Source organism: Furipterus horrens, unplaced genomic scaffold, assembly GCF_987537825.1.
Source record: "Furipterus horrens unplaced genomic scaffold, mFurHor1.1.pri manual_scaffold_13, whole genome shotgun sequence".
Classification (NCBI taxonomy): domain Eukaryota; kingdom Metazoa; phylum Chordata; class Mammalia; order Chiroptera; family Furipteridae; genus Furipterus; species Furipterus horrens.
Genome location: NW_028327183.1, coordinates 14,926,641 through 14,939,765, shown reverse-complemented (window position 1 = coordinate 14,939,765; position 13,125 = coordinate 14,926,641). Strand labels below are relative to the sequence as shown.

Genomic DNA, 13,125 nt, shown 5'->3' with positions numbered 1-13,125 from the left:
ACATGTGTGCTTCTCAGAAAGATTCATGAGTTACCCAGAGTCCCATTTAAAGGAGCAAGTTAAGCATTATCTACCTCCCTTCAGCCCAGAGCCCTGGGGCCCTAACTGATTAATTATAATACCTCATTTGTGATAAACTCTTACCATTGACTATGTAGGGCTTTCTTTTGTTTTATTTATTTAAATACAATAAACTCCAGTGAAATGAATATCCTACAGGTGAAATAGAACATTGACAATATTTACCTCTCTGCTCCACCATATCAGCCTCCTGCTTCCCCCAATCCAAGATAACCACCTGAATCTTGTGTTTAACCTGTCCTTGCTACTTGAAAGCAGGCTCTTCTTCTTGTCACCTACATACATAACTGAAGCAGCTGAGGTCACATCTAGAGCCCCTGTTTACAGTCAAATTAACAATTGCCCTACATTCAGGATCGGCATGTTACTGCAGAGCCTGCAAGTGGCAGTGTCAGTTTTCACCACAGCAGCAGGTCAGGCTATATTTAACATGTGCTCTCCTCTCTGCTGAAGAGCTGCAGCTGCAGCTGTTAGTTTGCGAACAACGGAGGACAAGTGGAAACTGAGGGACTCTAATGGAAAGTTGTAACTGGATTCAGTTAGCTCAATCACAAATTAAATGGGCCTGTATTTAAAGGTCTAAGACAGTCAAATTTAACAAAACTATAATCTTAATTAAAATGCTTACAATATAGCTGTGATGACTGCTTTTTTCCTGTACTGTTTCAATGTATTATCATACCATTTGATCCAAAATTTGGGGCATACACACTATAAAGCACAGTAATGTTTAGGAAAAATTACAGCTCCATGCATACAAACTGTAACATATGAGTAAAAACTCATTGATAATTTTATAGCAGGGGCAATACTGCATCTAGCTAGCAAAGAAAAAAGAAGATAACAAAATAGTTTTGAATAATGCCCTCAATGGTAGAAAAAGTAGACATTACAGACTTACAAGGGGACTGCTTGAAAGAGAACATGGTTTGGTAAAATCAATATTTTGCTGTTATTATTATTCCAAGGAATCCTCCTGAGGAGGGAGCCAAACTACTCTGAAACACAGAAATGCTTCTGGGACTCCTCTGAACTTGGAAGGTTGATTACGAGAGGCCAAAATCACCTCATTGAAACTGAACAAGGATAGCTGTAAAGTTTAATTTGGGTTCCAAAAACAATATATAAAAAGCCATGGAGGGAGGCAGGCAGAGAGAAAAGATGTGATTTAGCCACACTTATGACTCACTAAATCTACAGCAAGATGGAGCTAAGAAAACCCCCTGCACAAGCTAAGAAAATCTGCACAGGAAGATGACAGTCCCAATCCTCTCTGAGCTGGCAAGAGTGTATTCCCTTTCAATACTGCACTATGAAAAGGAACTAAAACAGAACACCAGGGTTCAAGCAGAGGGGAACTACCATGTTGGGAAGGGTGAGGGAAGGGTGCAGTTGCTAGAGTGTTTTTAAGACTGGGAAAGAGATCAAGATTTCACACATGAGAAAGCCTATTACAGAAGAAGGATTAGATTTGTCCTACATGAATCCAGAGGCCCACATAAAACAAAGGGAGCTGGAATTCAGAAGGCTCTTAGATGTTCCAAAGAAGCTGTGAGGAAGAGACACATAGGAATGTAATATCACTAGGGGACACCAGAGTGTGAACTTTGATGTGAAATAGGAGAATAGAGATTTCAAAACTTCATTTATACTGAGAATCTAATAGCCTTAAGATTGCCCTGACTCCTCTCACAAACCAAGACTCTACAGACAAAATGCCACGTCTTTAATCTATTCTACTTGCTCTACACCTGCAGTCTCAACCTGTAGGTGGATGAAAAACATGACTGCAGATCCTGGAAAAACTTCTAGGGTACTGAATTAGGAATCATGCCTAATTAGGTTCTATAAAACTCAAATCTTAAAAACAAAACCAAACAGACAAAAAACAACCACAACAACAAAAGAACCACCATCAAATCTTTATAAAATGAGGGAGCTGTATTAGGGTATTTCCAACTCTATTTAAAGTCTTGAATTTCTGAGCTCAGGCGCACTAGTGTCTTCCCTGTTAAATCTCACTGAATTTACAATAAAAAATCAAGGAGGTAATGTCCATACTTCTAAAACTAACAGTCAAGCAATACTTAAATGATTCCTAACAAATCCCATCCTACTTAAAAACTTCAAAAATAAAAAGGATATTTTATTTGTTTAATCTTTAATTTGATTTAAGAAAAAAGGAGGTTAAACAACATAAAACAGAAACAGGATTTTTAAAAGTTATAAGGATTAGATTAAGTTATTTAACTAGCACAATTTTTTTTTAAAAATATGTGTCCTCTGGTTGTAGAGTAGGAACTACTTTGTACTTAACACTTAATACTTAACACAATATAGAAAAGTTAAAAATAAAACTTGAGCTCAGGTTAGCTTTTAAGTGCTGTGGACTAAATGAAAAGGGAGTTCTACAGACACTAACCTCACAGGCTGATCTGATCATAAATTACTAACTGCGTAGGTCATGGTGGGTAATCATACTCTAGGCCTATAACTCCTTTGGTGAAAGGTTTTAAGCCAGTCCTATCCATTGCTCTTGTACATCTAAGGTAACACCCCTTTGAAAATAACAGCAGTCATACACCTGAAAGGGGTATCAACCCTCAAAACAGCACATAATTTAACCATCCTGTAATCCAATCTCTGCCTTGCTTTCCCCAATCTTCCATGTACTTCCCTCCCTAATTTCAAATGCATAAAAGAAGCTACAAAACTTATTTTGGGGGGGAGGCATTTGAGATCTTACTCCTTGGCATATGTTGTCAGTTTGGCTCCAATAAACTCATAAAAATTCTCTACAGGTTTGGACATTTCTTATGACAACAGTGCTTCTAATTCTTTTAGGCATGCTTAATGCGTTACTTTTAAAGCTTGCCAGAAAGGAGAAATTCAAATACTATGGAGTTCAAGACCTATGAGATATGTTGCTTTTTAATAAAATTATATTACAACTTTGCATAACTATAGGATTTTCTAAGCATCTAGAATTTTACCTTCAAAGGCAGATCCAAAAAATATAATCAGTGAGTCAGTTGACCAATCAAAAATTCATTTGAGAGTTCAAGTTAAGCATCAAAAATGCAATTTGTTAAAATTATACATCCAATAATCCAAGGTGCTCTGGGGTACATTTTAGATTCCCCTCCTCTTTAATGACCATGAGCACTACTGAGCTTCTGCCAAGTCTCCTGAGAGGTGGCAATGAGGGAATTCAACAGCCAATCCTTGTCTTCTGTGGGGCTACAATCTGGGAACTTTTCTTGATCATGTGTCCTACACAATGAATGGAGCAAAAATAAAATTGCTTTTATACTTGCTCTCAGAGACCTCATCTTTTCAGACTCTGTTTTTGCAACACATCTTCACATATTCGAAAGGTGAAATAAAATTTTCACAAAACCTTTCTAGAAGTTCCAATTTGCTGCCTTTGCCCCCCTCCCCCCAATCACTTAATCTGTGATAAATTAGAAAAAGCAAGTTTCAGCTTTGTTCTCTTTTTAGAAGAAAAAAAATGTCTTCATTTGGAAAGAAAATTGGCTAGAATACCTTTGAGACATGCTCAATATATCTCATGTCTTCTGTTTCATCACAAATGGGTGGTAGGTTATCATTCAAGGTCTCATCTACTGTTTCAGGGATTAAAATGCTAAATATAAACCTTAAAAGCACTATGAAATGTCTAAAACTGCAAAAAGAACACATAGGTAACATTTTAAAAGCCTGTGTATATTTGGAAAAGCCTTTATTTATTTAAAATCTGTTTTGCATCAAAGTAGTAGCCTCCTCTCTACCTGGTGTTCATCATTAAGTAAGCAAGCAATGACACTTAGGCCAGCTGTGCATAAAGATACCAGAGCCCTCAAGGACTCCCAATATAAGTGTGACACATCAGATGCAGTTGTGAACATGTGCTCAAGCAGTGAAATTCTGCACACACATTCACAAAGAATGTTCTGCTAATCTCTAGGAATTAAGAAAAGCGTATAGGATCCCCTTCAGCACAGAGTGCTGCTGCTGGTTGGCAGCTGTAGTGCTCCTAGAAAAAGATCAGACTGAAAAGATCTGATTCCAGTCTCAGCTCTGCTCCTTACCAGTTGTGTGACCTTCAGAAAGTTCAATTTTTTAAAAGTCACTATCTACCCTGGCTGGGTAGCTAAGTTGGTTAGAGCATCATCCCAATATGCCAAGGTTGCAGGTTCAATCCCTGGTCTGGGCATATATAAGAAGCAACAAATGAATCCATCGATGAGCGGAACATCAAATCATTGTTTCTCTCTCTCTAAAATCAGTACGTTAAAAAAATTTTTTTAAGTTGCTATCTCAGAGATAAAAGATTAGTAAAGATTAAATTAAATAAGGAACAGAAAAATGTTTTTAAATTGTAGGTGTTGCTTCAGTTTATACAAATACCTTCTTTTACACACAAATGACCTGGCATATCCCCCTTATGGCTTTGAAAGCCATCCTCTACTATGCTGTTCGCCATGCAGCCACAGACAATCAGCTTTCGCAGATACAGCTCTATGCTTCCGCCTCTTGTCTGATCCTCGTTTACTGAAAACATACTCATCCTCCAAGGTCAAAAGTCATCTCAAGGAAGACTTGCTGAATCCTTACGGAATCTGTCACATTTCTCTGCTGATCGCCTAAAGTGCTTCTCATATTTTGGTGGTAAGTGACTTGGACCCACTGTATTGACAGTTGTGCACTGATTTGAAGGTAAAGCCCTGGGAGCGGGCAGTGCCATATTTTATTTACCTTCCTTTCCCCTTATGCTTGGAATTTGAGATTTAATACCAGCTTTGCAACTAAGTAGTAAACTTAGCCTCTCTAGATGTGTCAAGGAGATGACTGAGCTAAAATTACTTTTCTATAGATTAATACAAAACCAGAGAGAGAACTAAAATTCTCTATCCACGTTTCAGAATCTTTAGAATTTCCATATTGGATAAGACTTACAGGTAGCTTTCATCACTGAATTCCTATTTAGAAAAAATTTCACTACCATTTAAATGATGATAAAGCCAAGAATAAGGCCTAAAATTATTACTTGAAAATTCTATTCTGGGAAATTTTTAATTGTTGAAATAACTAATATTCCAGAGTTTGTTTCCCAATTTATTGATTTTATAAAAAACCGAGAGGTCTATGTAACAACTTGCTGTATTTATATAAAGAGCTTCTTTTTACCTTGGGGCCAACAGCTGTACCAGTAGCAACAAACCAGTCTGATCTTGTACTATCTCCACTATCTGACTTAGCAAGCTATAAGGCCACAAAGGAGCAGGTTCTTTACTTGTGTGAGTCTCCTCAAGGACGGGAATTCTATCTTGATATCTTCCTAGTATTTCCAGCATCTAACTCTGTCCTGCAAATGGATGGCATTCTGCAATGCTTACTAAATTAATGCTCCTGAATTCTACTCTCTAGACACTGTGATCTTACTATATGTTCTGAAAGAAAAGATGCTCAGCAAACCTCATGTCTTCAGTTCCATCATAAATGGGTGGTAGATTATCACTTAAGTTTCTCACACTTTGCAACAGATATTAACGGTAAAAAAGACTACAGCATAGATTTTCATGTCTATTCTCAAAATAATATATCAACATATCTCTAGTAACAACTTATTAAAAAGCCCAACCATATGCCAATAAGCAATCTATGGTAGCTTTCTTATAAATCTTACTTAGAGAAGGAAGTTCCTGGATCTTCACTGCTTCAAGAACCTAAAGATGTACTTACCATCATCTAAAGTGATGTCCTGTAGACCAATTGTTGAAAAGTTAGGTTCCTGCTCTTCAGGTTCAGGTTTAATGTTCACAGTTGCTTTATCAGATGAAAATGAAGCTGGATCACACAAATTGTGACATATTAAGGATGAAGGTGCAGAAAGACCTCCCTGACATGTACTTTGTGCTTGAGTTGAATGCTGTCCAGAATGTATTCTGGTGGCTAGAATTGGTGATGAGGTGGTTCCTGAGTGAGGAGATTGGTAAGGCATAGGCTGTAGCTGAGGAGACGGAGGTCCAGAAAGTGGTGAACTGGCCAGGGGATGAGAAGCTTCTGGGGAAACTGTTGTAGCAGACCCTAGTTGTGAAGAACCATATGTAATGGACTGTAACTGAGGGGAAGGCTGACCTGTGACCTGGTCAGCCACTGGAGAAGGAAGAGATCTTTGTCCTGTGTTTGAACAATGGTATTCCACTGACTGCAGATGAGGCAAGGTATGCACAGAATGAGGTACATGGGCTAAGATATGTCCTGTTGAGCTTGAATTTGAAGAATGAAAAGGTAAGGATGATGGTGGTTGGCAGCCAAGATTCATTAAACTAGGAAGAGCTTCATCTTGCTGAAACATAACTGGAACAAATTCTTGATTAGAGGCAGCATTAAGAGGAAGACAAGTTGGTCCATTGTACACATTAGTTTGCATAGGCTCATAGGAAGACCCCACAGGAGGTGTTGGTGTGACTTGAAAAGGCTGGTGCATGACTGACGGAGTTATCATATGCTGTTCTTTTCTGGCACTCTCATCCCTACACTGCAACTGTGGCAGATGAGATGATGTTACCATGGATGCATATGTTTGCTGAATGGGACAAACCAAGCTTCTCTGTGCTGACAGTACACTGTCACGTGCATGTCCTGTATCTGAGGAAGGCCTCTGGGTATGGGCAGGACGAGGCACAGGCAATGATGGGACTGAAGCCAAGTCAATTTCCTCTCTGTGTTCTTGCTTCATCAAAACTAAAAAAAAAAAAAAAAAAAGATTAAAGTAAATGTTATTACATAATACAAAAAAACAATTATGAAAGACCTCCATTCTAGGCTACACAACTACAGCCACAGATTGAAAACTCAAATGCCTGCGACAATGGAGAGAATTCAAAAAAAATAAAGAAAGAAAAGGAAGAAAAGAAAGAAAAAGAAAACTCAAGTGCCTCAGAGACTTATAAAATATGTGAAGTCAACAAGCATAAGACAACAGGGAGTAGTTCTTGCTCTAAAAGTATTCAAGTTAATTTTAAAAAACAAAGCAAAAAACAAAGTCCATGCTTTTAAGCACTGCAGCACACTGTATTATCAATGAAGATTCCACTTCACCATTCCATTAAGCAAAACAGAGACTATTGAATACCAGCCATTGACCCTTATCACATCAGAAAAAGCAGATTCATGTTTTAGGATGAGTCTCCCGGAAGAAAGGACTACTCAAAGTAGAAATCAAGGCATTTTGCTTATTTTGTTTAGTAAGTATATCAAAACAGAAAAGAACCACCAGTTAATTTATTATGTGTCAGGACAACTGATTTCATTGTTTCTACTGGCAAGCACTTGAGTCCACTTTTCTAGAAATTATCTATTTTAGCTTCCTATTGAAGTGCTATAACTCATTTAAAAATAATTTTCCTGAATTCACATCTCCTTGTTCCTTCCAAGTTTGGACTACTTGTTAGCATAATTAAAAACTTCATTATCTTCACAAAATAGAAGTACAGTTGACCCTTGAAAAACACACGTGTGAACTGTGCGAGTCCACTTATACATGGATTTTTTCCAATAAATACCTGTGCTGATTTTGATCTGTGGTTGGGAGTCCACAGATGGGGAGGGTCAACTGTATTTCATTTTACATAGGAATACAATAACTATGAGACCCAAAGCAAGGTTATTTACCAAACCCTTGCCAAGTACAAGTCTCTTCACACAGGCATGGTCTCAATCTGAGTAAGTGAATTAAGACCACCCTGATAATATCTTTTATTGTAGAAGAGGTAACTGATGAAGAACTTGGTTGGGGTGCATTCTGGTTCTACACTTTAGTCTGGCTCCCCAGCAAGAACAGCATGGGCTCAGCATTCATCCACTTAAACCTCTAAACCTGGCAACTAGTGAGCCAACAACCCCAAGGAGAGAGAGAAAGGTATATCCTCAATCTTCTGGTTGCTTCTGTCACAATGCTCATATTCCAGACTCAGGCCTCCATCCAGTTTCTGATTCTTGTTCAAGTGTTCCAAGTATGATTCATTGTGTCTACTGGCTCCTGACCTCTCAAATGTCTTTCCTTTTTTAAATCCTCACCTGAGGATATGTTTACTGATTTTAGAAAGTGAGGAAGGGTGGAAGGAGAGAGAGAGAGAGAGAGAGAGAGAAACACTGATGTGAGAAACATTGATCGGTTGCCTCCCATATGCTCCCCGACCAGGGATTGAACCCACAACCTAAGCATCTGCTCCAACCAACTGAGCCACTTGGCTAGGGCTCTTAATGCCTTAATGTATTTATTTTTCTTCTGACTTTGGTAGAACTAGAACATTCTCCCTGACCAGAGATTTTTTTCCCCCCTCTTCTACTTCAACTCCTACTCGGTCCCAGGAAAGCCACAGTAAATTCTATACTCAAAGTTATACATAAGGAGGGAGAATATCCAAGAAAGTCTACTCTCATCCTTGAGAAGGTGGGGCCCTTGGTTATATAAGCAGTTGGCTGTCATGCACTAAAAAGGAGACAGAGAGATTGAAAACTACAGCATAATATACATCTTTTTTTGCATGATCTAGATCTTATTTCTATGTTCTTGACCCGTATCTTTGTACCTAGACTGAGAGTTCTGATTTGCTAAATCGAGTGTATTTCCACACTACCAAACCAAGTATCACTCCGGTCTGTAAGGGATTCGGACTCCACCCTGACCATAAGGAAGTCCTCATTGCTCATCTATGGTAACTTATTCTTGATTCGAGGGAAATATCATTTTAGAGACCTTACAATATCTAGAATGAATTGAGTTTTAGGAACAGATTAACTCTACCTTTTGAGTTATATATGCTACTTTTCAAATTTAGAATATTGATGGGTGGAGGGATTCGAAAAAAAATATTCACTGGTGTTTTTGGTTCTCAAAGTATGAGAAGCCTCATGCTCTTCTTCAAAATTGGTGGATATAGAAGAGTAGGATCCAAAGAGTCGAAACTCTGAATTTCCTCGTCTATTACAAATAGAGCACCTAAACGGCTTTCATCCTTTTTTTATATATTGGCTTTTTGCATAACAATTTATTTGAATAAAATAATTTAAGCAACTCAAAAACCACTCTCATTTTATAGAGAGGTTAATCAGTGGATACAGTCTGTGGCAGAACTGAGACCTAATATCCTGATTGTAAGGCAAGTTCTCTCTCCCAACTGAAACCACCACAATCCAAAACTCAGTCTGTCTAGTCAACTACTTAGAACACAGAATATATTTTCCCACAGGTAAAATACTGTATTATACACAAGAGTCTGGCTCTAATGCTGCTCTTAAAAGCTCCATTATTCCAAAACCAGAGCTCAGACGATACCTCCAGTACAAAAAACTTCTGCTAGGCTTCAGACAGAGGTATACTCCCCTCAACAACTTCAGGGATGCTGGGGTAAGGGTGGGGCTCCCTCATGAGAAGTTCTGGAGGTAGTGGCTGGGAAGAACTTCAGGCAGCACCACTAGGGAAGAACTTTGTGCTCTATTAACTATCTTTATTTCATAAAGTAAAGTGATTGTGGGACAAATGATGTTAAATATCATTTCTAATTTTAAAAAAATGTAAAAGAATTAGCCATTTGCAGTTAATGATTATTTCTTCACTCATATGGATACCGGTTATATATCCCTATTGCTAGAGGGTTGCCAAAAAGGTAACAAATTGACAAATCCTTTAATAAAAAACAAGAAACTTATGACTACCTAAATTTTTTTTTAATTTGTCAAATCTTTTTCCTTTGGAGTTTCTAGGCTTTTATTTTATTATTTTTTAAAGATTTTACTTACTTATGAAGAGGGAGAGGGGAAGGGGGGGAGAAAGAAAGAGAAACACTGATGTGTGAGATATATATAGATCGTTTGGCTCTTTCACGCCCCTAACTGGGAGCCTGGCCCACAACCCAGGCATGTGCCCTGACTGGGAACTGAACTGGCAACCTTTTTTTGGTTTGCAGGCTGGCATACAATCCACTGAGACACACCAGCCAGGGCTAAAATTTTTATAGGTAAAATTTTATAAAAAATTATTTGCCACAAACGAAAAAGGCTAAAATCTTTAACATAAGAATTTATACAGCCCTGGCTCGTATAGCACAACGGACTGAGTGCTGGACTGTGAAACGAAAGGTCGCTGGTTGGATTCCCAGGCAGGGCACATGCCTGGGTTGTGGGCCAGGGCCCCAGTTGGGGGTGTGCAAGAGGCAACTCTCACACATCAATGTATCTCTTCCTCTCTTTCTCCCTTCCTTCCCCTCTCTCTAAGAATAAATAAATATTTTTAAAAAAGAATTTATACAAATTAAGTCAAAATAACTCTAATATAAAGACAGGGTCATACACTAGAATACAAAGAAGCTATTAAAATTCTGTAGAACTCTATCTGCTGATGAGAAAAAAAAATGTTCATGCTACAAAATTAGTACATATGGTATGGTTCCATTTCTATTTTTAAAAAGTCTATATATGGGTCAAAATGATCTAGAAGGACAAAACAATAGTTTCAGATGGAAGAGAACTGGGTGTTTTAAAATATTTTTTCAACTTGTCTTTAAAAAAACATTCACAGTTATGTATTTGTTTTTGTAAAAGTTTTACTCAAAATTTCAAAAAAAAAGAATAAGTCAAATGCTACAGAGAAATACAGAAATCAAGCAGAACAATGACTGTCCAAACACTCCTGTGTGTCCATTTTTCCTTCTGTTAGTACACCACCTGATCTGTATTCTGTCAACCATAAGGCCAGTGATGACAGCTGTAGTCGTATCCAATATTCTCTTTGCACTCTGGAAGCTCCATTGATTTTCATTCTCATCTGGAATGCCCGCTAGGACACTACCCTCATATTGTCCTCAGTTCAACAGCTAATAATGTAAATGTATTACATTCTCCTTTCTGTTTACTGTTCAGTTGCTACCACTGTGATGGTAGTAATCAAAATCTCTAATCTGCTGACACTATTGCTCCCCCATCCATTCCGAGAAGCCCTCTCCCATCTTAATCAGGTTAGATTTTACAGTCCCCCATCTCAACAGCATTTGATAAGACTCCTGGACTGTATTCTTTAGTTGTTGTCTTTATAACAACTGTATCAAACTTCTCCACACTCTTCAAACTGCCAAATCACCATACTCCCCTCTGCTCTCAACGGGAGACTTCATATCATCCTTTACAGAAAAATAAAACTGACGCTATCATATGGAAATCTCCAAAACTCTCCAATACTACTTCTATAAACCTTCCTAATGCACATCCATCTAGTTCATTTTCTTTACCTTCCCTTTGGTTCTTTCTCCCTTCTAAGGCCTATTCTAACTTCTATAGTTTAAATCCTATCTCCTCCCAACTTTCTCAGGAGCCTGAAAATCTTTTATGCTCTCTCCTCTGTACATTCAAAACACTTCCTATTTGAATCACCTTTTTTAAAAAAAGATTTTATTTATTTATTTGCAGAGAGAAGAGAAGGGAGGGAAAAGGAGGGAGAGAAACATTGATGCGTGAAAGAAACATTGATTGGTTGCCTCTTGCATACACTCAACTGGGGACCTGGCTGGGAATTGAACTGGCAGCCCTTCGGTTCACAGGCTGACGCTCAATCCATTGAGCCACACAAACCAGGGAGAATCAACTTTTTAACCTTGGTCCTCTCTTATATATATCTCACTCTCCACAGTTAGTAATTTTAAAATATCGATCACAGACATCTTAGAGAGACCTGAGAAATGTGGGGAAAAGAATTATAACAATTAAAAAAAAATTATTATAATTTAGAAATAGAAAGCATCTGGGGGAAAAAAAAAGAACGAACACAAAATATGCAGGCAAATTTTTTACTCCACGAGTTTCTCTGTCCTCATCGTTCATCAATCCCCAAGACAAAAAACCCTCCTCTAAACAGGTCTTCAGCCACCAACAATGATGTTATTAACAGGGATATGGATTGATTTCACAAAAAAAGCCAATGAACTCCATTATAGCAAATCCTATTGCTGTTGCCATGCCAATCTTCTGGAATTCTGATCCATGACATTTGTCTGCCCACCGACACCTTGGGTCAATTTTAGCTTTTTAATGTGTTGAGCATATGTGACATAAAACATTGTGTAAATTTAAGGTATACAACATGTTAATTTGATATATTTATATAGTATAGAAAAAAGTGATTTTTGAAACACAAATTTGATCATGTCACCCCCCTGTTAAAGATCACTTCTTGCGATACTAAGGGCATACACATATTCACAAAAACCTACCCTTCCTGTAGTACTGGCGATTTTTGGTAGCTTCTGAAAAACGGACTTAAAATCTACATTCAAATTTCTAATTTCCTTATAATAAATGACTACAAAATAACAACTAATATCACATCTAATATTTATAAGTCAATGCAAGCTTTAGAGATTAGACATATGTTGGGATTTTTATTGATTATAAACAACCCTACCTTAAACATTCTAATATAGGATTCACTGGGTAACTTTTTATTCATAATGAAAAAAAGGTCTGGAGTAAACCATCACAACTTCTCGTACCTGGTGTGTAAGTAAAACGTTGAGACTGGCTTTTTTTCCTCTTGCCATTGCAAAGATAAAAGTGCACCTGCACTGCAGCTGTAACTGCTGGGTTATGATATGGAGGAACTTCAAGGACAATGTGAGCCTAAGGAGCATAGAAAGCAAGATTGTGTTACACTCAAAACTAAAAATGAAATCCACCTGCTAAACTCACCAGTATGCATGAGTCTTAGATCTACCCAGGCCTTTCCATCATAGATCATTATGCACATCAACTGATTCTGTCTGGAGATTTATCCTATGGATACGTTAAAAGGAAAACTGCTTTTTACTCACTCAGTTGGGTTTCTTGTTGTAGCAAAAATAAAGTCTTATAGAATGTGAAATAAAATACTTTGTTCAAATTAATATTATAGGTTACTATACATCTTAACTGGAAGTCTATTCTTTCATTTTTTTAAAAGATTTTATTTATTTATTTTTAGAGAGGGGGAAAAGAGGAAGAAAGAGA

General features: G+C 37.6%; 1 protein-coding gene across 2 annotated transcripts in view; it reads right to left on the bottom strand.

The window, feature by feature from the left end:
* NFATC3 (nuclear factor of activated T cells 3) overlaps positions 1 to 13,125 on the bottom strand; it is a 125,426-nt gene that overhangs the window by 20,990 nt on the left and 91,311 nt on the right. For both annotated transcript variants that reach the window (XM_090260433.1, XM_090260434.1), the window contains exons 8-9: positions 12,633 to 12,759; positions 5,827 to 6,831 (exon numbers count right to left, since the gene is read on the bottom strand). In XM_090260433.1, the coding sequence (XP_090116559.1) occupies positions 5,827 to 6,831; positions 12,633 to 12,759 (1,132 nt within the window). The remainder of the gene's footprint in view (positions 1 to 5,826; positions 6,832 to 12,632; positions 12,760 to 13,125) is intronic.